Source organism: Gavia stellata, chromosome 39, assembly GCF_030936135.1.
Source record: "Gavia stellata isolate bGavSte3 chromosome 39, bGavSte3.hap2, whole genome shotgun sequence".
NCBI classification, from domain to species: domain Eukaryota; kingdom Metazoa; phylum Chordata; class Aves; order Gaviiformes; family Gaviidae; genus Gavia; species Gavia stellata.
The window spans coordinates 157,598-183,555 of NC_082632.1; the positions used below are offsets into that span (position 1 = coordinate 157,598).

At 63.2% G+C, this 25,958-nt stretch overlaps 1 protein-coding gene across 1 annotated transcript; it reads right to left on the reverse strand.

The window, feature by feature from the left end:
• On the reverse strand, nucleotides 1-21,218 carry SYNGAP1 (synaptic Ras GTPase activating protein 1). Its single transcript, XM_059833107.1, has 15 exons — nucleotides 21,209-21,218; nucleotides 20,885-21,038; nucleotides 20,701-20,799; nucleotides 19,010-19,564; nucleotides 16,574-16,718; nucleotides 15,726-15,870; nucleotides 15,399-15,635; nucleotides 13,544-13,745; nucleotides 12,434-12,609; nucleotides 11,413-11,454; nucleotides 8,954-9,785; nucleotides 7,588-7,761; nucleotides 5,424-5,635; nucleotides 2,025-2,112; nucleotides 1-15 (listed from the first exon to the last, which is right to left on the reverse strand). Exons 2-15 carry the CDS (start codon nucleotides 21,026-21,028, stop codon nucleotides 1-3), a joined length of 3,066 nt encoding a protein of 1,021 aa, XP_059689090.1. The 5' UTR covers nucleotides 21,029-21,038; nucleotides 21,209-21,218.
• Between the last annotated feature and the right edge of the window lie 4,740 nt (nucleotides 21,219-25,958).

The following is a 25,958-nucleotide window of genomic DNA, read 5'->3' on the forward strand; positions in this document are numbered from 1 at the left end:
CTACCTGACGGACAGCTAGGACGAAGAGAGACACGGGGGTCAGGGCCACCGCGGGGGGACACGCTCGTCCCCGCGGAGGGAGGGGGGGGGGGACTCGGGAGGGGGGGGACACAGGGACTTGGGGACACGCCGTGTCCCGGTGGTGGCCTTTGGGGCGGGGGGTGGGTGGGAAGGTGGCCCTGAGGTGGTTGGGGGGTGACCCCAACCCAAGGAGGGGGTCCGTCACCGGCTCCGTCACTTGGGGGGGGGCGGGCAGGTGGCTTTGGGGACATGCTGGTGGCCCTGTCCCTAGGCTGGGGGTGACTGTGTCCCCCCAGGGGTGGTCCTGTCCCCACTGGGGATGGCTTTGTGCCCCCCGGGGGTCACTTTGTCCCCCCAGGGGTGGCCCTGTCCCCCCTGGGGGTCACCACGTCCCTCTAGTGTCCCTGGAGGTGGCCCTGTCCCTGCTGGGGGGTGACCGTGTCCCCCCAGGGGTGGCCCTGTCCCCACTGGGAATGGCTTTGTGCCCCCTGGGGGTCACTTTGTACCCCCAGGGGTGGCCCTGTCCCCCCTGGGGGTCACTTTGTCCCCCCACGGGTGGCCCTGTCCCCCCCCAGGGGTGACTGTGTACCCCCAGGGGTGGCCCTGTCCCCCAGAGGGGTGCCCATGTCCCCCCAGGAAGTGGCCTTGTCCCCACTGGGGATGGCCCTGTCCCCACCCCCAGGGGTGACCATGTCCCCCTTGGGGGTGGCCCTGTCTCCCCCACCCCCACCCCAATCCCCCTGTGGGTCACCAGGTCCCCACTGGGGGTGGCCCTGTCCCCCCCCCAGGGGTGCCTGTGTCCCTCCTGGGGTCCCTATGTCCCCCCCAGGGGTGGCCCTGTCCCCTCCACTTCCCCTGTGGGTCCCCATATCCCCCCCCAGGGATGTCTCTGTCCCCTTGTGCCCCCCCCTCCAGGGGTGACAACATTCCCCCCCCACCCCCAGGGGCCACCATGTCCGTTCCGCCCCCCCCCCCCCCCCCAACATCCCCATGTCCCCTCTAGGGATGGCCCTGTCCCCCCATAGGTGACCAAAGCCCCCCCCCATAGGTCACCAACACCCCCCCCCCCCCCGGGGTGCCAATACCCCCCATGGGTGCCCTTATCCCCCCCCACGTGCCCATGACCCCCCCCCAAGGGTGCCCATGCCCCAATCCATGGGTGCCCACCCCCCCCCCCCGGGGGCTGCCAGTAACCCCCCATGGGTGCTCATACCTCCCCCCCCACAGGGTGCCCATAACCCCGTAAGGACACCCATACCCCCACCCATGGGTGCCCATACCCCCCCCCAAGGGGTGCCCATACACCACCTGGGGTGCCCACAGACCCCCCCCAATACCCCCCCAATGAAGCCCATAGCCCACCCATGGGTGCCCATAACCCCCTAAGGACACCCATACCCCCACCCATGGGTGCCCATACCCCCCCCACACTCCCCCCTGCCAAGGGGTGCCCATACCCCACCTGGGGTGCCCACAGACCCCCCCCCCCAATGATGCCCATACGCCCCACTAGGGGTGCCCATACCCCACCCATGGGTGCCCATAACCCCCTCAGGACACCCATACCCCCACCCATGGGTGCCCATACCCCCCCACACTCCCCCCCCGCCCCAAGGGGTGCCCATACCCCACCTGGGCTGCCCACAGCCCCCCCAATACCCCCCCAATGATGCCCATACACCCCACTAGGGGTGCCCATACCCCACCCATGGGTGCCCATAACCCCTCAGGACACCCATACCCCCACCCATGGGTGCCCATACCCCCCCACACTCCCCCCCCCGCCCCAAGGGGTGCCCATACCCCACCTGGGGTGCCCACAGCCCCCCCAATACCCCCCCAATGATGCCCATACACCCCACTAGGGGTGCCCATAACCCCCTAAGGCCACCCATACCCCCACCCATGGGTGCCCCCAGCCTCTCCACCCCGGGCCCCGGCCCCAGCGCGGCGTGGGATGGCCGATGTCACACGGAGCAGAGCAATGACATTGTAATTTCCACCTGAGCGTCGAGCAGCCGCCGCCGGCCCTCGGGGGGGTCGTGGGCGCCCAAGTGATCCCTGCGCAGCTCCTGCTCCACCAGCATCAGCCTGCGGGGCCAGGCTTCACCGGGGTCACGCTGCCACCCCCGGGGGGGGCACCCCGGGGACACGGGGACACCCCCCCGGGGTCCCGCTGCCAACCCCGGGGACGCCCCCCCCCACCCCCCGCAGGGGGACACCACCCCCGGGGCCAGGCTTCACCGGGGGCATGGGGACAGTCCTGGGGACACCCCAGGGACACCCTGGGTCACAGGGACAATCCCAGGGACACCCCCAGGTCATGGGGACAATCCCAGGGACACCCCAGGGACACCCCCAGGTTATGGGGACAATCCCAGGGACACACCGGGTCATGAGGACAATCCCAGGGACACCCCAGGGACACCCCAGGTCATGGGGACAATCCCAGGGATACTCTAAGGGACACCCCGAGGTCATGGGGACAATCCCAGGGACACCCCAGGGACACCCCAGGTCATGGGGACAATCCCAGGGATACTCTAAGGGACACCCCGAGGTCATGGGGACAATCCCAGGGACACCCCAGGGACACCCCAGGTCATGGGGACAATCCCAGGGATACTCTAAGGGACACCCCGAGGTCATGGGGACAATCCCAGGGACACCCCAGGGACACCCCAGGTCATGGGGACAATCCCAGGGATACTCTAAGGGACACCCCAGGTCATAGGGACAATCCCAGGGACACCCCAGGTCATGGGGACACTCCTGGGGACACCCCAGGGACACCCCGGGTCACAGGGACAATCCCAGGGACACCCCCAGGTCATGGGGACAATCCCAGGGACACACCGGGTCATGAGGACAATCCCAGGGACACCCCAGGGACACCCCAGGTCATGGGGACAATCCCAGGGATACTCTAAGGGACACCCCGAGGTCATGGGAACAATCCCAGGGACACCCCAGGGACACCCCAGGTCATGGGGACAATCCCAGGGATACTCTAAGGGTCACCCTGGGTCATGGGGACAATCCCAGGGACACACCGGGTCATGGGGACACTCCTGGGGACACCCCAGGGACACCCCGGGTCACAGGGACAATCCCAGGGACACCCCAGGGACACCCTGGGTCACGGGGACAATCCCAGGGACACCCCAGGGACACCCCCAGGTCATGGGGACGATCCCAGGGACACCCCAGGGACACCCCGGGTCACAGGGACAATCCCAGGGACACCCCAGGGACACCCCGGCTCATGGGGACAATCCCAGGGACACCCCAGGGACACCCCCAGGTTATGGGGACAATCCCAGGGACACACCGGGTCATGGGCACAACCCCAGAGACACCCCAAGGACACCCCCAGGTCATGGGGGCACCGTTGGGGACACCCCAGTTCACAGGGACAATCCCAGGGACACCCCAGGTCATGGGGACAATCCCAGGGATACTCTAAGGGTCACCCTGGGTCATGGGGACAATCCCAGGGACACCCCAGGGACACCCCAGGGACACTCTGGGTCATGGGGACACTCCCAGGGACACCCCAGGGACACCCCCAGGTCATGGGGACAATCCCAGGGACACCCCAGGGACACTCTGGGTCACGGGGACACTCCCAGGGACACCCCAGGGACACCCCCAGATCATGGGGACACCCCAGGTCGTGGGGACAGCCCTGGGGACACACTGCCACCCCCAGGGACCCCCCCAGGCACAGGCTGCCACCCCCCAGGGACACCCTGGGGACGAACAGGGACATGGTGGGGACAGGCTGCCACCCTCCCCGGGGACACGAGGGGACACCCCCATGTCCTGCTATGGCCCCGTATCCTGCATGTCCCTCTGTGTCCCCATGTCCCTCTGTGTCCTCATGTCCCTCTGCGTCCCCATATCCTGCATGTCCATCTACGTCCCCATGTCCCTCTGTGTCCCCATGTCCCTCTGTGTCCCCACGTCCCTCTGTGTCCCCATGTTCCTCTGCGTCCCCATATCCTGCATGTCCATCTACGTCCCCATGTCCCTCTGTGTCCCCATGTCCTCCATGTCCCACTATGTCCCCATGTCCCTCTGTGTCAAGTACCCCATGTCCCTCTATGTCCCTCTACTGCCTCCAACTCCTCCTGTGTCCCCATGTCCCTCTGTGTCCCTATAATCCCCACGTCCCTTCATGTCCCCATGTCCCTCTGTGTCCCCATGTCCTCCATGTCCCTCTATTGCCTTGAACTCCTTCTATGTCCCCATGTCCCTCTGTGTCCCCATGTCCCTCTGCGTCCCCATATCCTCCATGTCCCATTATGTCCCTCGTGTCCCTCTGTGTCCCCGTGTCCTCCATGTCCCACCATGTTCCTCATGTCCATCCATGTCCCCATGTCCCTGTGTCCCCATGTCCTCCATGTCCATCTACGTCCCCATGTCCCTCCATGTCCCCATGTCCTCCATGTCCCACTCTGTCCCTAATGTCCCTCTACGTCCCCATGTCCTCCACGTCCATCTACGTCCCCATGTCCTCCATGTCCCACTCTGTCCCTAATGTCCCTCTGTGTCCCCATGTCCCTCTGCGTCCCCATATCCTCCATGTCCCATTATGTCCCTCGTGTCCCTCTGTGTCCCCCTGTTCCTCTGCGTCCCCATATCCTGCATGTCCATCTATGTCCCCATGTCCTTCTGTGTTCCCATGTCCTCCATGTCCCACTCTGTCCCTCATGTCCCTCTGTGTCCCCATGTCCCTCTGCGTCCCCATGTCCTCCATGTCCCACCATGTTCCTCATGTCCGTCCATGTCCTCATGTCCCTCTGAGTCCCCACGTCCTCCACGTCCATCTACGTCCCTAATGTCCCTCTGTGTCCCCATGTCCCTCTGCGTCCCCATATCCTCCATGTCCATCTATGTCCCCATGTCCTTCTGTGTCCCCATGTCCCTCTGCGTCCCCATGTCCTCCATGTCCCACTCTGTCCCTCATGCCCCTCTGTGTCCCCACGTCCCTTTACGTCCCCATGTCTTCCATGTCCCACTGTCCCTCATGTCCCTCTGTGTCCCCATGTCCTTCTGTGTTCCCATGTCCTCCATGTCCCACTCTGTCCCTCATGTCCCTGTGTCCCCGTGTCCCTCTGCGTCCCCATATCCTCCATGTCCCATTATGTCCCTCATGTCCCTCTGTGTCCCCCTGTCCTCCATGTCCCACTCTGTCCCTTTGTGTCCCCATGTGCCTCCGCGTCCCCATGTCCTCCATCTCCCACTCTATCCCTAATGTCCCTCCATGCCCCCACATCCCTCCATGTCCCCTCACCCCCAAGTCCCCCCGTCCCCCCCCATCCCCCTCTCCCTCCCCACCCCACCTCCAGCGTCCCCGGTGTCCCCTCGCTGTCCCCGGGGCCGGGTCCCTCCCTCACCTGCCGATGATGCTCTTGATCTGGGAGTCCTTCTCCGCCTGCTGCTGCCGCAGGCGCTTCTCGCTCTGCTCCAGGCGGTGCTGGTACTGCAGCAGGATGCGGCTCGTCTGTTCCTCCTGCGACACCAGGCGCCGCTCGTACTCCTCCAGCTTGCGGTTGGACATGTGCAGCCGCTCCTTCAGCGAGTGGATCTCCTCCTCGTACTCCTTCACCTGCCACAGCCCACACTGCAGGGCACCGGCGCCATCTCCCCAGCCCCACCACGGCCGGATGCCTGGGGTCCCCCAACGGTGACACCCAGACACCTGGGTCCCCTCCACGGTGACACCCGAATACCTGCGTCCCCACCACGGTGATGCCTGGACACCTAGGTCCCCATCAAAGTCATGACCAAACATCTAGGACCCCACCATGGTCATGACCTAACATCTAGGTCCCCACCAAGGTGACACCCAAACACCTGGGTCCCCACCATGGTGACACCCAAACATCTGGGTCCCCACCATGCCTGGACACCTAGGACCCCTCAATGGTGATGCTCAAACACCTAGGTCCCCACCATGGTCATGACCTAACATCTAGGTCCCCACCAAAATGACACCCAAACACCTGGGACCCCACCATGGTGACATTTGGACACCTAGGTCCCCACCATGGTGACACCCGAACACCTGGGACCATGTATGGTGACACCCAAACACCTGGGTCCCCACCATGATGGCACCCAGACAGCTGGGTCCCCATCATGGTCATGACCAAACATCTAGGTCCCCAGCATGGTGACACCCAAACACCTGGGAGCCCGTACGGTGACACCCAAACACCCGGGTTCCCAACATGGTGACGCCCAGACACTTGTGTCCATCAGGGTCATCTCTTGGGGTCCGGACACCTGGGTTCCCGGGACCTGGGGTCCATCAGGGTCATCTCCAGGGGTCTGGACACCTGGGTCCCCGGGACCTGGGGTCCATCAGGGTCATCTCCTGGGGTCTGGACACCTGGATCCCCAGGACCTGGGGTCCATCAGGGTCATCTGCTGGGGTCTGGACACCTGGGTCCATCAGGGTCATCTCCAGGGCTCTGGACACTTGGGTCCCCAGGACCTGGGGTCCATCAGGGTCATCTCCAGGGCCTTGGACACCTGTGTCCATCAGGGTCATCTCCTGGGGTCTGGACACGTGGGTCCCCAGGAGCTGGGGTCCATCAGGGTCATCTCCTGGGGTCTGGACACCTGGATCCCCAGGACCTGGGGTCCATCAGGGTCATCTCCTGGGGTCTGGACACCTGCGTCCATCAGGGTCATCTCCTGGGGTCTGGACACTTGGGTCCCCAGGACTTGGGGTCCATCAGGGTCATCTCCTGGGGTCTGGACACCTGCGTCCATCAGGGTCATCTCCTGGGGTCTGGACACGTGGGTCCCCAGGACCTGGGGTCCATCAGGGTCATCTCTTGGGGTCTGGACACGTGGGGTCCATCAGGGTCATCTCCTGGGCCTTGGACACCTGGGTCCGCAGGACCTGGGGTCCATCAGGGTCATCTCCTGGGGTCTGGACACCTGCATCCATCAGGGTCATCTCCTGGGCCTTGGACACCTGGGTCCGCAGGACCTGGGGTCCATCAGGGTCATCTCCTGGGGTCTGGACACCTGCATCCATCAGGGTCATCTCCTGGGCCTTGGACACCTGGGTCCCCAGGACCTGGGGTCCATCAGGGTCATCTCCTGGGGTCTGGACACCTGCATCCATCAGGGTCATCTCCTGGGGTCTGGACACGTGGGTCCCCAGGACCTGGGGTCCATCAGGGTCATCTCCAGGGCCTTGGACACCTGCGTCCATCAGAGTCATCTCCTGGGGTCTGGACACCTGGATCCCCAGGACCTGGGGTCCATCAGGGTCATCTCCTGGGGTCTGGACACCTGCATCCATCAGGGTCATCTCCTGGGGTCTGGACACGTGGGTCCCCAGGACCTGGGGTCCATCAGGGTCATCTCCTGTGCCTTGGACTCCTGGGTCCCCGGGACCTGGGGTCCATCAGGGTCATCTCCTGGGACCTGTGTCCCTAGGGCCTATGTCACCAGGGTCACCTTCTGGGCTCCGGCCGTCTGGGTCCCCGGGATCCCTGCCCCACCCAGCCCCGGACGCCTGGGTCCGCCGGTGGTCCCTACCCGGTCCAGCCGGCTCTCGTCCATGGACTTGGAGTACTCCTTGAGTTTGTACTCCTCGCGCTCGATGTGGGAGCTCTCGATGTCGGCCGAGAGGTGCGGCATGTTGGACACCCAGGCCACCGTGCGCTCCGCCGCCGGCATCACCGGGTTCAGCGTCGACGGCGTTTGTGAGGCCTGGGGGGATGTGGTGGGGTGGGAGGGGGGCACAGGGACAGGTTTGGTCCCTCTTGTCCCCACGGCGTGTCCCCGCAGCAGGCCGCCCTGTCCCCCCCGTGTCCTGTGTCCCCACGTCCCCCATGTCCCCCTACTCCCTTACCATGTCCCGCCATGTCCCCCATGACCTTCCATCTCCACCATGCCCCATGTCACCCATGTCCCCAAGTCCCCCATAGTCCCCATGTCCCCACCATGTCCCCATTGGCACCATGTCCCCAAGTCCTCCATCCCTACCGTGTCTTCCATCTCTACCATGTCCTTCCATCCCCGCCATGCCCCATGTCCCCCATGTCCCCACCATGTCCCCCATGTCCCCATCCCCATGTCTCCATGTCCCCCATAGCCCCCATGTCCCCACCACGTCCCCCATCGCCACCATGTCTCCATGTCCTCCATCCCTACCATGTCCTCCATCTCTATCATGTCCTTCCATCCCTGCCATGCCCCATGTCCCCCCTGTCCCCATGTCCCCACCATGTCCCCCATGTCCCCATGTCCCCACCATATCCCCCATCTCCCCCACGTCCCCATGTCCCCCATAGCCCCCATGTCCCCACCATGTCCCCCATTGCCACCATGTCCCCATGTCCTCCATCCCTACCATGTCCTCCATCTCTACCATGTCCTTCCATCCCCGCCATGCCCCATGTCCCCCATGTCCCCATGTCCCCACCATGTCCCCCATGTCCCCATCCCCATGTCTCCATGTCCCACATAGCCCCCATGTCCCCACCATGTCCCCCATTGCCACCATGTCCACATGTCCTCCATCCCTACCGTGTCCTCCATCTCTACCATGTCCTTCCATCCCTGCCATGCCCCATGTCCCCCATGACCCCATGTCCCCACCATGTCCCCCATGTCCCCCATCTCCCCCATGTCCCCATGTCCCCCATAGCCCCCATGTCCCCACCATGTCCCCCATTGCCACCATGTCTCCATGTCCTCCATCCCTACCATGTCCTCCATCTCTACCATGTGCTTCCATCCCTGCCATGCCCCATGTCCCCCATGTCCCCATGTCCCCACCATGTCCCCCATCTCCCCCATGTCCCCCATGTCCCGTCATGTCCCCATGTCCCCCATAGCCCCCATGTCCCCCCATCTCCCCCATGTCCCCCATGTCCCCCACATCCCGTCCCCCCCCAACCTGCTTGGTGACCGGCGGCTTCATCCCGGCCACCGACGCCTCCTTAGCCAGGGAGGGCTGCCGGGAGCGGGGGGGTCCGTAAGACGGTTCGGGGGACGCCAGCAGGTTCCCGCTGGCCGGCCGGGGTTTGGAGGGCACCCCCAGGGCCGCCGGCCCCGGTCCCCCCCCTTTCCCCGCCCGCGCCCCCCGAGGGGTGGGGGGCGGGGGGGCCCCGATGGTGATCTGGGGGGGGGCCAGGCTGTCCTGGAGGGAGAGCTGCCGCCGGCCGAAGTCCCCCCCCGGCCGGGCGAACTCGTCGCTGTAGCTGTGGCTGTGGGTGATGTGCTTGGGGGGGGGCGCCGCCAGTTCCTCGCTCTTGCTGTACCCGTGCAGGGGGGGGGCGAAGGGCCCCTCACCCCCCGGCTCGGGTCCCCGCAAGGGTCCGTCGGCCGCCAAATGAAAAAGGGGGTTCTGGAAGGAGAGGGGGACCCGCAACTGCGGCCCCCCCGGCTCCGGTACCCCCAGGCGAGGGGGGGCCAGGCTGGAGGCGCTGCCCTGCGAGAGGCGGCCGGGACGCAGCCCCCCTCCAGCCCCTCCCGGGGCCGGACCACCGGCGGCGAGCAGCTCGGCGGGCAAACTAGGGACGCTGTCAACGCGGCCGTCTTGAAGGTCCAACATGGAGACGCTCTTGCCCACCCCCAGAGCCCCCCGGCCCCCCTCGGGCTCCGTCAGGTCGGAGCTGCTGGTGCAGTAGGCGGGAGAGGAGCGGGCCAGGGGGGGACGGCTCAGCACCAGCACCTCCTGCGGCCCCTTCTCCTGCGGCGGGGAGGGCAGGCGGGGCACCTCCATGGAGCTACGGAGGGTGGGGGTCAGGGTGAGGTGGGGATCTCCGGAGGGGGGGCGCGCGGAGAGAGGTCCCCACGCTGGCCTCGGCCCTGGCTTCATCTCGTTCCCATCCCCATCCCAGTCCCATCCCCATCCCCATCCTTATCCCATCCATCCCATCCCATCCCCTCCCAATCTCTGTCCCCATCCCAGTCCTGTCCCCATCCCAGTCCTATCCCCATCTTCATCCCGTCCCACTCCATCCCATCCCATCCCAATCTCCATCCCAATCCCAGTCCCATCCCCATCCTCATCCCATCCCGCCCCATCCCAATCTCCATCCCAATCCCAGTCCCATCCCCATCCTCATCCCATCCCGCCCCATCCCATCCCCATCCCACCCCATCTCCGTCCCCATCCCCCTCCCATCTCAATCTCGATCCTCATCCCAGTCCCATCCCCATCCTCATCCCATCCCATCCCATCCCGTCCCACCCTCATCTCCATCCCCATCCCAGCCCAATCTCCGTCCTCATCCCACTCCCATCCCCATCCTCATCCTCATGCCATCCCAATCTTCGTCCAAATCCCACTCTCATCCCCATTCCATCCCCATCTCCATCCTCATCCCCATCTCAATCTCCGTCCCCATCCCAGTTCCATCCCCATCCTCATCCTCATCCCATCCCGCCCCATCCCATCCCATCCCATCCCATCCCATCCCATCCCATCCCATCCCATCCCCATCTCCCTCCCCATCCCATCCCAATCTCCATCCCCATCCCAGCCTCATCCCCATCCCCATCCCATACCATCCCCATCTCCGTCCTCATCCCCATTCCAATCTCCGTCCCCACCCCAGTCCCATCCCCATCCCCATCCCCATCCTTATCCCCATCCCATCCCATCCCATCCCATCCCATCCCATCCCATCCCAATCTCCATCCCAGTCCCAGTCCCATCCCCATCCCCATCTCTGTCCTCATCCCCATTCCAATCTCTGTCCCCACCCCAGTCCCATCCCCATCCCCATCCCATCCCAATCTCCGTCCCCATCCCCATCCCATCCCAATCTCCGTCCCCATCCCATCCCAACCCAATCTCCGTCCCCATCCCATCCCAACCCAATCTCCATCCCAGTCCCAGTCCCATCCCCATCCTAATCCCCATCCCATCCCATCCTAATCTCTGTCCCCATCCCATCCCCATCCCCATTCCCATTCCCATTCCCATCCTCATCCTCATCCCATCCCATCCCGCCCCATCCCATCCCCATCTCCATCCCCATCCCCATCTCCATCCCATCACCGTCCCCATCCCATCATTGTCCCCATCCCAACTACATCCCTGTCCCCATCCCATCCCCGTCCCCATCCCATCATTTCCACATCCCAACTGCATTCCTGGCCCCATCCCATCACCGTCCCCATCCCATCGTTGTCCCCAATCCCAACTGCATCCCTGGCCCCATCCCATCACCGTCCCCATCTCATCATTGTCCCCATCCCATCTCCATCTCCGTCCCCATCCCCATCTCCATCCCATCATTGTCCCCATCCCAACTGCATCCCTGTTCCCATCCCCTCCCCATCCCCATCCCATCATTGTCCCCATCCCAACTGCATCCCTGTCCCCATCCCGTCCCCGTCACCCACCTGTTGAGGCCTCGCACCATGTAGGACTGGAGGTCAACGGAGCTGTGGGGGCAGAGAGCGGGTGACCACGGGGACCCACGGCGGTGGGGACGCACCCCAGGTGACACTGAGGGCCACCGGGGTGACATGGGGGGGGACACCACGGGGACATGGGGGGGACACAGTGGGAGGGGACACGGGGGCAGGATGTAGGGATACCATGAGGATGTGGAGGTACCGTGGGGATGGAGATAACATGGGGATGTGGGGGTATCACGAGGATGTGGGGGTACTGTGGGGATGTGGGGGTACCATGGGGATGTGGGGATATCACGGGGATGTGGGGATACCATGGGGATGTGGGGATACCACGAGGATGTGGGGGTATCACGGGAATGTGGGGATACCATGGGGATGTGGGGGTACCACGAGAATGTGGAGGTACCACGAGGATGTGGGGATACCACAGGGATGTGGGGGTACCATGGGGATGTGGGGGTACCATGGGGATGTGGAGGTACCAGGAGGATGTAGGAATACCACGAGGATGTGGGGATACCACAGGGATGTGGGGATACCACAGGGATGTGGGGGTACCATGGGGATATGGGGATACCACGGGCATGTGGGGGTACCACAAGGATGTGGGGATACCACAGGGATGTGGGGTACCACAGGGATGTGGGAGTACCACGAGGATGTGGGGGTGCCACAGGGATGTGGGGGCACCACGGGGATGTGGGGATACCATGGGGATGTGGGGATACCACGAGGATGTGGGGGTATCACGGGAATGTGGGGATACCACAGGGATGTGGGGATACCACAGGGAATGTGGAGGTACCACAAGGATATGGGGATACCACGGGGATGTGGGGGTACCACAAGGATGTGGGGGTACCACAGGGATGTGGGGGCACCACGGGGATGTGGGGATACCACGAGGATGGAGGTACCACAGGGATGTGACGGTACCATGAGCATGAGGAGATACCACGGGGATGTGGGGGGGACCCAGGGGGGTTCTCGGGGGGGTCCCCACCTGTTGAGGTCGCGGACGAGGTAGGGCTGGAGGTCGGCCGAGGGCCCCCGCAGCACCAGCCCCTTGGGGGGCAGCCGCTCCCCCTGGCTCGGCTGCCGCTGCAGGTGGGGGTTGCGCAGGGCCACGCTGATGTCCGTCAGCAGCCGGGGCAGCGGGCCCAGCTTCAGCAGGGCCTCCTGGGGGGCAGGTCAGCCGCGCGTCCCCACCCCACCCCCCGGCACCCCACTGACCTCCCCTGGGGGGGTCGGGGGGGGCTGGGACCCCAAGGACCTCCCGTGGTGGGACACGGGTGGATGGGACCCCAAGGACCTCCCGTGGTGGGACGTGGGTGGATGGGACCCCAATAACCTTCCCTGGGGGGACACGGGTGGATGGGACCCCAACGACCTCCCGTGGTGTGACACGGGTGGATGGGACCCCAATAACCTCCCGTGGTGGGACATGGGTGGATGGGACCCCAACGACCTCCCGTGGTGTGACACGGGTGGATGGGACCCCAATAACCTCCCGTGGTGCGACACGGGTGGATGGGACCCCAATGACCTCCCGTGGTGGGACATGGGTGGATGGGACCCCAATAACCTCCTGTGGTGGGACATGGGTGGATGGGACCCCAACGACCTCCTGTGGTGGGACACAGGTGGATGGGACCCCAATAACCTCCCGTGGTGGGACATGGGTGGATGGGACCCCAATAACCTCCTGTGGTGGTGGGATATGGGTGGATGGGACCCCATCGACCTCCCATGGTGGGACACGGGTGGATGGGACCCCAATAACCTCCTGTGGTGGTGGGACATGGGTGGATGGGACCCCAACGACCTCCTGTGGTGGGACACAGGTGGATGGGACCCCAATAACCTCCCGTGGTGGGACATGGGTGGATGGGACCCCAATAACCTCCTGTGGTGGTGGGACATGGGTGGATGGGACCCCATCAACCTCCCATGGTGGGACACCATGGTGCCCACCCAGATATCCAGGAGGCCAAAACCTCCCCCAAGGAGAACCTAGGCACCCAAGCCTCTGCTCACCACCCAGGAGAGGACCCAGGTGTCCTGGTGACCCCCCCACCCATGTCGGGGGGGGTGTCCCAGGTGACCGGGGTACCTTGCTGAGCTGGGACATGACCTCCCAGAGGAGGGCGTGCAGGGTGGAGAGCTCGCGGCCCAGGTCGATGTAGCCCTCGAAGCTGGTGCTGTTGGTGAGGGTGTCCAGGTTGGAGATCTCGTAGAGGAACTGTTGCATGCTGGTCCACTCAAGCTCCAGGAACTCGTTCATGAAGGCCATGTACTCCTCCTTGCTGCCAAACCTGCGGGCGGGCGCTCAGCCGGGGTCCCCGCCGTCCCCCCCTCAACGGCTGTCCTCCCCCCCTCGGCCTCGCCTCTGTCCCTTCTGCTCCTCCAGCTTCCAGGTGTCCCTTCGTAAAGCCGTGCCCGGCCCTCGTCCAGCTCTGCTGCCCATTTGCTCTCCATCCATCTATCCACCACCTCACCTGTCCATCTTCTGTCCATCTCCCTCCCATCCATCCATTTTCCACCCATTTTCTACCTACCTTCTGTCCATCCATCATCTCATTCCTCCAGTTTCTGCCCATTCATACACTCATCCACCCATCTTCTGTCCATCTGCTCATCCATCCATTTTCTATCTTCTGTCCATCCATCAGCTCATCCATCCACCTTCTGTCCCTCATCCATCAACTCATCTGTCCGTCTTACACCCATCATCTATCAACTCACCCATCCATCTTATCTCCATCCTTCCATCCTCCTTCCAACTCATCCATGTCAACTCGTTCACCCATCTTCCACCATCCATCTTCTGCCCCTCAAATCATCCATCTTATCTCCATCCTGCCATCCTCCTTCCAACTCATCCATGTCAACTCATTCCTCCATCTTCCACCCATCATCCCTCAACTCATCCATCCGCCTTCTGTCCATCTATCCATCTTCTACCCCTCAAGTCATCCATCTTATCTCCATCCTTCCATCCTCCTTCCGACTCATCCATGTCAACTCATTCCTCCATCTTCCACCATCCACCTTCTGTCCATCTATCCGTCTTCTGCCCATCCAATCTTATCTCCATCCTTCCATCCTCCTTCCGACTCATCCATGTCAACTCATTCCTCCATCTTCCACCCATCATCCCTCAACTCATCCATCCACCTTCTGCCCATCTATCCGTCTTCTGTCCATCAAATCATCCATCTTATCTCCATCCTTCCATCCTCCTTCCAACTTATCCATATCAAGTCATTCATCCATCTTCCACCCATCATCCCTCAATTCATCCATCGACCTTCTGTCCATCTATCCATCTTCTGCCCCTCAAATCATCCATCTTATCTCCATCCTTCCATCCTCCTTCCAACTCATCCATGTCAACTCGTTCACCCATCTTCCACCATCCATCTTCTGCCCCTCAAATCATCCATCTTATCTCCATCCTTCCATCCTCCTTCCAACTTATCCATATCAAGTCATTCATCCATCTTCCACCCATCATCCCTCAATTCATCCATCGACCTTCTGTGCATCTATCCATCTTCTGCCCCTCAAATCATCCATCTTATCTCCATCCTTCCATCCTCCTTCCAACTCATCCATGTCAACTCGTTCACCCATCTTCCACCATCCATCTTCTGCCCCTCAAATCATCCATCTTATCTCCATCCTTCCATCCTCCTTCCAACTTATCCATATCAAGTCACTCATCCATCTTCCACCATCCACTTTCTGTCCATCTCATCCACCCATTTTCTGTCCGTCCTTCCATCTTCCGTCCATCCATCAACTCACCCATCCAACTACCCTCCACCCACCCGTGACTCCACCCATCCATCCAAGCTCCGTCCACCCATAGACCTACAGATCCACCTTCCCTCCACCGTCCCTCCATTCTCCTCCACCGCCGCCATCCACCACCACCCCTCTTCTCCTCCACGCTGGGCGCTCACTTGGTGAAGTTGGCCAGGTTCTGGATGACCTTGGCGATGAGGGTGAGGGTGCGGGCGGTCTGCTCGTCGGGGTACTCCTGCATGAGGCCGAAGAGGCTGGGGGACATCACGGCGGGGCAGAGGAACCGCAGGAAGAGTGAGGCGCTGATCAACCGGTCGGCGATGTCCTCGCGGCCCCGCTCGGCGCATCGCAGCCGCCACGAGGCGAAGACCTCCTTCAGCTCCCGTGGGAACACGCTGCGTGGAGGCGGCGGGGCAGGAAATGACGACACTGTCAGGGACCCGCGGTGGGGACGCCGGGGGATGTCCCCAGCCCCGAGGACTCACCAGTGCGAGTTGACCACCTTGCAGAGGGCGAGCTCGCAGCACATGCGGAGGTTGGCCTGGTGGTCGGCCAAGGTGGAGGCCGAACACTTCATGGGGTCGACCTCGCAGTTCTCCTCCGACTCATACAGCGCCCGGATGAACTCGCCTGTGTGAAGACGAGGACGTCAGAGGGGACCGGGGACCACCCCGCTGTCCCACGGCCAGGTCAGCCCGATGGGGACATGGCCATGAGAAGGGACCACCCAACCATCTCATGACCATGCCAATGGGGACCTGGAAATGAAGAGGGGCTGAGGACCACCCAACTGACCATGTCCCATGGCTAGACCACCTCAATGGAGACGTGGCCATGAGAAGAGACCACCCAACCGTCCCACGACCATAACAATGGGGACACAGCCATGATGGGGGACCCCCTAACTGTCACACAGCCATGAGAAGGGACCACCCAACATCCCGCGGCTGTGCCAATGGAAATGCAGCCATAAGAATGGACCACGCAACCATCCCACAGTCATGCCAAAGGCGACGTGCCGACGAGAAGGGACCACCCAACCATCCCATGGCCACGCCCATGAGGACCTGCCTATGAGCAGGGACTGGGGACCACCCAGTTGTACCCTAATGGGGACATGGCCATGAGAAGGGACCACCCACCCGTCCCACGGCCATAGCAATGAGGACATGGCCATGTGTGGGGACCACCCACCATCCCACAGCCATGCTGATGGGGACACGACCATGTGTGGGGACCACCCACTGTCCCACAGCCACGCCAGGGGGGCTCTGGCCATGATGGGGACCCCTGGCCAGGATGGGGGGACCCCCCCAGAGCCGGTGGAGCTCACCGATGGCATCCTTGAGGTATTTCTGGCCGATGAGTTTCAGGTACTCCTCTATGGCTTTCGTGGCGAGGGTGTTTTCCCGGAAGATCAGGTGCTCCCGGTCCATGAAGCGATCCACCTCCGTCATGGCCATGTCCGACAGGAAGTCCTGCCCGTGGCCGTCAGGGCAGCCCAATGCCTGCCTGCACCCCAGCAGCCCGGCCAGGCTGGCCCAGCCCACCCTCCCTGCATCCTTGTGTCCTGCCTCCATCTTCTGTCCACCCATCCATCCATCTCTCCATCCATCCATCTCTCCATCCATCCATCTCTCCATCCTCCATCCATCCTCCATCCATCTCTCCATTCTCCATCCATCCATCCATCCATCTATCTCTCCATCCATCCCATCTCTCCATCCTCCATCCCTCTATCCATCCATCCATCCATCTCTCCATCCTCCATCCATCCTCCATCCATCTCTCCATCCATCCCATTTCTCCATCCTCCATCCATCTCTCCATCCATCCATCCATCCATCTCTCCATCCTCCATCCATCCTCCATCCATCTGTCATCCACCTGTCCTCCACCCATCCCTCTTCCATCCTCCATGTCTGTTCTCCATCTGTCCTCCATCCCTTCTCCATCCATCCAACCTTCCGTCCATCCCCCATCTGTCTGTCCATTCTCTTCCATCCCTCCCTCCACCATCCACGTTCCTGTCCTCTCTCCATCCCCCATGTGTCCTCCATCCACTCTCCATCCACCCTCAATCCCCCATCCACCTTTCATCCGCCGTCCATCCATCATTCGTCCATCCATGCATCATCCATCTTCCTTCCATCCATCCTCCTCCCAACCTTCCATCCATCATCCATCCAGCCCTCCTCCCTCTGGCCTCCAGCCAGCCAGCCCTCCGTCCATCCGTCCCCCACCTGTCTGTCCATCCTTCTCCATCCATCCTCCTTCCCTTCATCCATCCATCCATCCTGCGTGTGTCTGTCCTCCGTCCATCCAACCCTCCCTCCAACCCTCCATCCATCCTCTCTCTGTCTTCTACCCGTCTGCCATGTGTCTGTCCATCCTGCTCCATCTGTCCTTCCTCCCTCCTTCCATCCTCCATCCATCCATCCATCCATCCTCCTTCCATCCTCCATCCATTATCCATTCACCTTTCTTCCATCCTCCCTCTTCCTTCCATCCATCCTTCTCCCAACCTTCCAACCATCCATCCTCCATGCATCCACCCATCCATCATCCATCTTTCTTCCAACCTTCCATCCATCATCCATCCAACCTCCTTCCATCCTCCATCTTCCTTCCATCCATCCTCCTTCCAACCTTCCATCCCTCCAACCATCCATCATCTGTTGTCCATCCATCCTCCTTCCATCCTCCATCCATCCTCCCTCCAACCATCCATCCATCATCCATCGTCCATCCATCCTCCTTCCATCCTCCATCCATTCTCCCTCCAACCATCCATCCATCATCCATCCTCCATCCATCCTCCCTCCAACCTTCCATCTATCATCCATCGTCCATCCATCCTCCCTCCAACCATCCATCCATCATCCATCGTCCATCCATCCTCCTTCCATCCTTCATCCATCCTCCTTCCATCCTTCATCCATCCTCCCTCCAATCTTCCATCTATCATCCATGCCTCCATCCTCCATCCATCCATCCATCCATCCTCCTTCCCTCCTCCATCCATCCTCCATCCATCCATCCATCCTCCCTCTTCCTTCCATCCATCCTTCTCCCAACCTTCCAACCATCCATCCCCTCCATGCATCCACCCATCCATCATCCATCCTTCTTCCAACCTTCCATCCATCATCCATCCAACCTCCTTCCATCCTCCATCTTCCTTCCATCCATCCTTCCAACCTTCCATCCCTCCAACTATCCATCCATCATCTGTTGTCCATCCATCCTCCTTCCATCCTCCATCCATCCTCCCTCCAACCATCCATCCATCATCCATCGTCCATCCATCCTCCTTCCATCCTCCATCCATCCTCCCTCCAACCATCCATCCATCATCCATCGTCCATCCATCCTCCTTCCATCCTCCATCCATCCTCCCTCCAATCTTCCATCTATCATCCATGCCTCCATCATCCATCCATCCTCCATCCATCCATCCATCCATCCTCCATCTTCCTTCCATCCATCCTCCTCCCAACCTTCCCTCCCTCCCTCCATCCATCCATCATCCATCCATCCTCCATCTTCCTTCCATCCATCCTCCTCCCAACCTTCCCTCCCTCCCTCCATCCATCCATCATCCATCCATCATCCATTTTCCACCCTCCATCTTCCATCCATCCTCCTCCCAACCTTCCAACCATCCACCCATCCATCCCTCCTCCTTCCCTCCCTCCCTCCCTCCCTCCTCAACCCCCCACCCCCGCCCCGCCCCTCCACACCCCCTCCCCACCCCCCCAGCCCCCACCTTAGCCTTGCCGGTGCTCTGCAAGATATGCACCAAGGCGCAGGCCACCTCCTCCTTGCTCTTCACGCTGAGCACGGGCTCCAAGACGGCGCAGAGCATCCGGTAATTGTTGGTGACGTACTCGGCGAACTCCTTGTAGAGCTCCATGGGGAGGATGCTCATGGTCTGGAAGCGGCTCTTCACCCGTAGAGCCGGACAACCCGCCTTGCTCTTGCTGCCGCTGGGTTGGCTGAGCGGGTACCACTGCTCGGCGAAGTGCCGCCCGGTGACGCTGGCGATGGGGATGCTCACCATCCCTACGTAGTTACTCTTGTCCTTCTTACGTTTCTTGTCGGTGTCCTTGTAGAGGTGCAGGCGGATGGTACGGACGGCCGGCAGGTTGTTGAATTCAAAATGTTCTCCCCAGAAGACGTTGTCGGTGCGCGCTTTGCTGGTGGTGCGGGCGTAGAGCATGTCGTCCAGGCACAGCTCGCAGTAGTAGCGTTTCTTGGGGGGAAGGTCTCGCGCCTCGATCACCCACAGCTTCAGGACGTTGTCCACCCGCCGGCTGTTGTCCTGCGGAGGGGCGGGAGGGAAGGGAGGTCAGCTGGGGACGTGGGGACAGCTTGGGGGGTGGGATGTGGGGCAGGGGGGGGCCCGGGATGTGGGGCTGGGGGTGGGGCCAGATGGGGACGGTGAGCCGGGGCAGGGGTGACCCCAGGGGACAATGCCAGCTGAGCGGCCACCAGGAGCAGCGACCCCAGGGAAGTGTGACCCCAAGGGCCAGGGTGGCCCCAGGGGACATCCCCACCAGTTGACCATCCCCACCAGTTGACCATCCCCATCCCCACCAGTTGACCATCCCCACCAGTTGACCATCCTCATCCCCACCAGTTGACCATCCCCACCAGTTGACCAACCCCATCCCCACCAGCTGACCATCCCCACCAGTTGACCATCCCCATCCATACCAGTTGACCATCCCCACCAGTTGACCATCCCCACCAGTTGACCATCCTCATCCCTACCAGTTGACCATCCTCATCCCCACCAGTTGACCATCCCCACCAGTTGACCAACCCCATCCCCACCAGCTGACCATCCCCACCAGTTGACCATCCCCATCCATACCAGTTGACCATTCCCACCAGTTGACCATCCCCACCAGCTGACCATTCCCACCAGTTGACCATCCTCATCCCCACCAGTTAACCATTCCCACCAGTTTGCCATCCCCATCCCCACCAGTTGACCATCGCCACCAGTTGACAACCTCCATCCCCACCACTTGACCATCCCATCCATCCCAATTGACCATCCTCATCCCCACCAGTTGACCATCCCCACCAGTTGACCAACCCCATCCCCACCAGCTGACCACTCCCATCCATACCAGTTGACCATCCTCATCCCCACCAGTTGACCATCCCCACCAGTTGACCAACCCCATCCCCACCAGCTGACCACTCCCATCCATACCAGTTGACCATCCCCACCAGCTGACCACTCCCATCCATACCAGTTGACCATCCCCATCCATACCAGTTGACCATCCCCACCAGTTGACCATCCCCACCAGTTGACCATCCCCATCCATACCAGTTGACCATCCCCACCAGTTGACCATCCCCATCCATACCAGTTGACCATCCCCACCAGTTGACCACCCCCACCAGTTGACCACCCTCCCCACGCCTCGCCGACCTCCTCACCTTGTTGGGCTTCACCGCCCTTTGCAGGTTCTCGATCCACTTGTCCCTCTCGGCGGCCGAGCGACAGGCGAAGCACTTGGTCCCCGAGGCCGTGGTCACCTACGGGTGACCGCCGACGGTGACCAGACGCCACGGTGACGGCCGGCGAGGCGGAAGGGGAGGGACGAGAAGATCCGGACCGTACCTCGAAGCAGAATTCCTGACCCAGGATGCTGCTGTGGACCGCTTTGATGATGGAGTCCTCATCCAGGTTGAGCTCCAGCGCCTCGGCCGCGCTGCTGGGACTCAGCAGGGACTCGTGGGAGTGCGACTCCTTGAAGCTCTGCATCAGCCGGGCCCTGCGGGGACGCGGGGGGGACGCTCGGGGGGGGGTGGTGGTGGTGGGAGGCGGGGGGGGGGGGGGGGAGGGGAGGCGGGGGGGGGGGTGCCCAGGGTGGGGGTGGTGGTGGTGGCATGCGAGCGGGAGGTGACGGTGGCAGTAGGGGGGATTTGGGGGGGGGGGGGGTACCTGGGGCATCCGCGCGGGACCTGGGGACGCGTCCGCGGCGCCGGGACGGACAGAGAGAGACAGAGTCAGGGCGGGGGGGGGGGGGGGCGGGGGATATGGGGGGGGACACCCGGGAGCGACCCCCCCACCCCCCCCACCCACAACCCCCACTGTCACATCCCTGAGGCACCCAAGCGTCCGGGGAGTCCCCCCCACCCCAAAGCCAGAGGGGACCCAGGCATCCAGGCCCCCCCAAAACAGGGGACCCAAGCATCCAGCCCCCCAAAAAACAGGGGGGCCCAGGTGTCCATGCCCCCCCCCTAAAACAGGGGGACCCAAGCATCCAGACCCCCCCAAAACCAGGGGACCCAGGCATCCGGGCCCCCCCAAAAAGAGGGGGGCCCAGGCATCCAGCCCCCCCAAAACCAGGGGACACAGGCATCTGCCCCCCCCAAAAGAGGGGGGCCCAGGCATCCAGCCCCCACAAAACCAGGGGACACAGGCATCTGGCCCCCCAAAAGAGGGGGACACAGGCATCCAGCCCCCACAAAACCAGGGGGACCCCAGTATCCAGCCCCCCCAAAAAACAGGGGGACACAGGCATCTGCCCCCCCCAAAAGAGGGGGGCCCAAGCATCCATCCCCCCCAAACCAGGGGGACACAGGTGTCCAGGCCCCCCCCAAAAAGAGGGGTCCCAGGCATCCAGCCCCCCCAAAACCAGGGGGACCCCAGCATCCAGCCCCCCCAAAAGAGGGGGACACAGGCATCTGCCCCCCCAAAAGAGGGGTCCCAGGCATCCAGCCCCCCCAAAAGAGGGGGGCCCAGGCATCCAGCCCCCCCAAAACCAGGGGGACACAGGCATCTGCCCCCCCCAAAAGAGGGGGGCCCAGGCATCCAGCCCCCCCAAAACCAGGGGGGCCCAGGCGTCCGGGCCCCCCCCTCGCACTCCGCAGGTGAGCCACCCCCGGGCACTATATTTAGCCCCGGGGCTGCGTAAGCAGTGGCCCCACCACGTCCCCCGTCCCCACGGCCACCGCTCCCGGCTGCCGTCACCGTCACCGTGTCACCGTCACCGTGTCACCGTCACCGTGTCACCGGCACCCAGCGTGGCGGGGGCGGCACGGCTAAAAATACCCCGGCGAGCTGGCAGCCCCCCCTTTTCCCTGGGGACAAGGGACACCCCCAGGGCATCCCCTTGGGGACAAGGGACAAGAGCCATCCCCCTCCCCGGGGGACATCCCAAGGGACTCCCCCACCCAGGGCATCCCCCTGGGGCTGGGGACAAGGGACACCCCGAGGGGACATCCCAAGGGACATTTCCCCCCCTCCAAGGGACCCGTTGGGGACCAGCCCTGAGGGTAGGGGACAAGGGATGCTCATGGGGACAGGGGACACCTCAGGGACACTCCTTGGAGACAGGGGACATCCCCTCGGCGGCCACCCAGGGGTAAGGGGACAAGAGACCCTCCCCTGGGGACAAGGGACCCCTGAGGCAGCGAGGACCCGTGTCCCCCAGGGACAGGGACAAGCGACCCCCCCCTGGGGACAAGGGGACAGAAGACCTCTGAGCCCAGGGACCATCTCCCCAGGGACAAGGGACATCTCAGGGGACAAGGGACGCCCCTGGGGACAGCGGACCTCCTTGGGGACATCCCCAGGAGACATGGGGACAGGAGATCCCATTCCCTGGGGACCATCTCCTGGGGACAAGGGACATTCCAGGGGACAAGGGACACCCTTGGGGACAGGAGACCCCATGCCCTAGGGACCATCTCCCCAGGGACAAGGGACATCCCAAGGGACAAATGACCCCCTTGGGGACAAGGGACTCCCCCATGGGGACATGGGGACAGGAGATCCCATCCTCTGGGGACCATCTCCTGGGGACAAGGGGACATCCCAGGGGACAAGGGACACCCTTGGGGACAGGAGACCCCATGCCCTGGGGACAAGGGGACACCCTTGGGGACAGGAGACCCCATGCCCTAGGGACCATCTCCCCAGGGACAAGGGACATCCCAAGGGACAAATGACCCCCTTGGGGACAAGGGACTCCCCCATGGGGACAGGAGATCCCATCCTCTGGGGACCATCTCCTGGGGACAAGGGACATCCCAAGGGACAAGGGACACCCTTGGGGACAAGGAACCCCCCCGGGGGACATAGGGACAGGAGACCCCATCTCCCTGGGACAAGGGACATGCCAAGGGGACACCAAGGACATGAGACCCCCCCTCACCTCCCCGGGGACAGGGGACCGTACCCCATCGGTGGCTCCGGGTGACGGTGACGCCGGGCTGGGTGCCAGGCCGGATCCTGCACCCGGCTCCCACCCACCGGCTCCGGCTATAAACGGCGCCGGCACCGCCTGCCACCTGCCTGGTCACCCGGTCCCCAACGTGTCCCCAAGGGCGGGGTGGGGGGTACGGCAGGGACCCGCCTTGCAGGGGTGGCGGGGGACCTGCCCCACATGGGGACACTGGGGACAATGGGGACCTGCCCCATATGGGGACACTGGGGACAACGGGGACCTTCCCCATATGGGGACACTGGGGACCTGCCCCATATGGGGGACACTGGGGACAACGGGGACCTTCCCCATATGGGGACACTGGGGACAACGGGGACCTTCCCCATATGGGGACACTGGGGACCTGCCCCATATGGGGACAACAGGGACCTTCCCCATATGGGGACACTGGGGACCTTCCCCATATGGGGACACTGGGCACCAGCCCCATTTGGGGACACTGGGGACCTGCCCTATATGGGGACACTGGGGACACTGGGGACCTGCCCCATATGGGGACACTGGGGACAGTGGGGACCTGCCAACACGGAGACAATGGGGACCTGCCCCACATGGGGACAATGGGGACCTGCGCCATTTGGGGACACTGGAGACACTGGGGACCTGCCCCATATGGGGACAACAGGGACCTTCCCCATATGGGGACACTGGGGACCTGCCCCACATGGGGACACTGGGGACACTGGGGACCTGCCCCATATGGGGACAACGGGGACCTTCCCCATATGGGGACACTGGGGACCTGCCCCATTTGGGGACACTGGGGACCTTCCCCATATGGGGACACTGGGGACACTGGGGACCTGCCCCACATGGGACACTGGGGACACTGGGGACCTGCCCCATTTGGGGACAATGGGGACCTGCCCCACATGGGGACACTGGGGACACTGGGGACCTGCCCTACATGGGGACACTGGGGGACCTGCCTCAGATGGCGATGGGGACAATGGGGACCTGCCCCACATGGGGACACTTGGGGACCTGCCCCATCTGGGGACAGTGGGGACCTGCCCCATATGGGGACATTGGGGACAGTGGGGACATTGGGGACCTGCCACAGATGGGGATGGGGACAGCAAAGACCTGCCCCATATGGGGACAGGGACACTGGGGACCTGCCCCATATGGGGACAACAGGGGACCTTCCCCATATGGGGGACACTGGGGACCTGCCCCATTTGGGGACACTGGGGACCTTCCCCATATGGGGACACTGGGGACACTGGGGACCTGCCCCACATGGGGACACTGGGGACACTGGGGACCTGCCCCATTTGGGGACAATGGGGACCTGCCCCACATGGGGACACTGGGGACACTGGGGACCTGCCCTACATGGGGACACTGGGGGACCTGCCTCAGATGGCGATGGGGACAATGGGGACCTGCCCCACATGGGGACACTTGGGGACCTGCCCCATCTGGGGACAGTGGGGACCTGCCCCATATGGGGACATTGGGGACAGTGGGGACATTGGGGACCTGCCACAGATGGGGATGGGGACAGCAAAGACCTGCCCCATATGGGGACAGGGACACTGGGGACCTGCCTCACATGGGGACACTGGGGACCTGTCCCATACGGTGACAGTGGGGACACTGGGGACCTGCCTCACATGGGGACATGGGGGACCTGCCCCATATGGGGACACTGGGGACAGTGGGGACGTCCCCTGTGCCCAGCTTGGGGACACGGGGGAGCAGGACTGTCCCCAGCCCCAGCCTGGGGACACCCAGAGACTGTCCCCATGCCTGACCCAGTGTCACCTGGGCAGCAGGACTGTCCCCGTGTCCGCCCTGGTGTCACCCGGGCAGGACTGTCCCCATGTCCCCCATGTCCCCCCCACCCCCAGAGCACCCCCACTCCTCCATGGGTGTCCCCGGGGTGTCCCCGCAGTGTCCCCAGGTTGTCCCCGCAGTGTCCCCCAGGGTGTCCTCACATTGTCCCTGGGTTGTCCCTGAATTGTCCTCACAGTGTCCCCAAGACGTCCCCAAGATGTCCCCGCAGTGTCCCTGGGCTGTCCCTGCGGTGTCCCCAGGGTGTCCCCAGGCTGTCCCTGTGGTGTCCCTGGGTTGTCCCCGCAGTGTCCCCAGGGTGTCCCTGGGCTGTCCCCGTGGTGTCCCTGCGTTGTCCCTGCAGTGTCCCCAGGGTGTCCTCAGGATGTCCCTGCGGTGTCCCTGTGGTGTCCCCTTGTTGTCCCCAGGCTGTTCCCAGGTTGTCCCCACGGTGTCCCCAGATTATCCTCGCGGTATCCCCGGACTGTCCCCGCTGTGTCCCCAGGTTGTCCCTGCGGCGTCCCCAGATTGTCCCCGAGGTGTCCCCGGGCTGTTCCCAGGTTGTCCCCGCGGTGTCCCCAGATTGTCCCTGTGGTGTCCCCCCTGTTGTCCCCGGGCTGTCCCCAGATTATCCCCGCAGTGTCCCCGGACTGTCCCCGACGTGTCCCCAGGTCGTCCCCA

Coding starts and splice junctions, on each gene's coding strand:
- SYNGAP1 (XM_059833107.1), bottom strand. CDS start 21,028: ATGCAGAGCTTCAAGGAGTCGCACTCCCACGAGTCCCTGCTGAGTCCC. Junction 16,719..19,009: donor AGAGCACCGGCAAGGCTAAG/GTGGGGGCTGGG, acceptor GGCCACGGGCAG/GACTTCCTGTCGGACATGGC. Junction 15,636..15,725: donor AAGGTGGTCAACTCGCACTG/GTGAGTCCTCGG, acceptor GCCTCCACGCAG/CGTGTTCCCACGGGAGCTGA.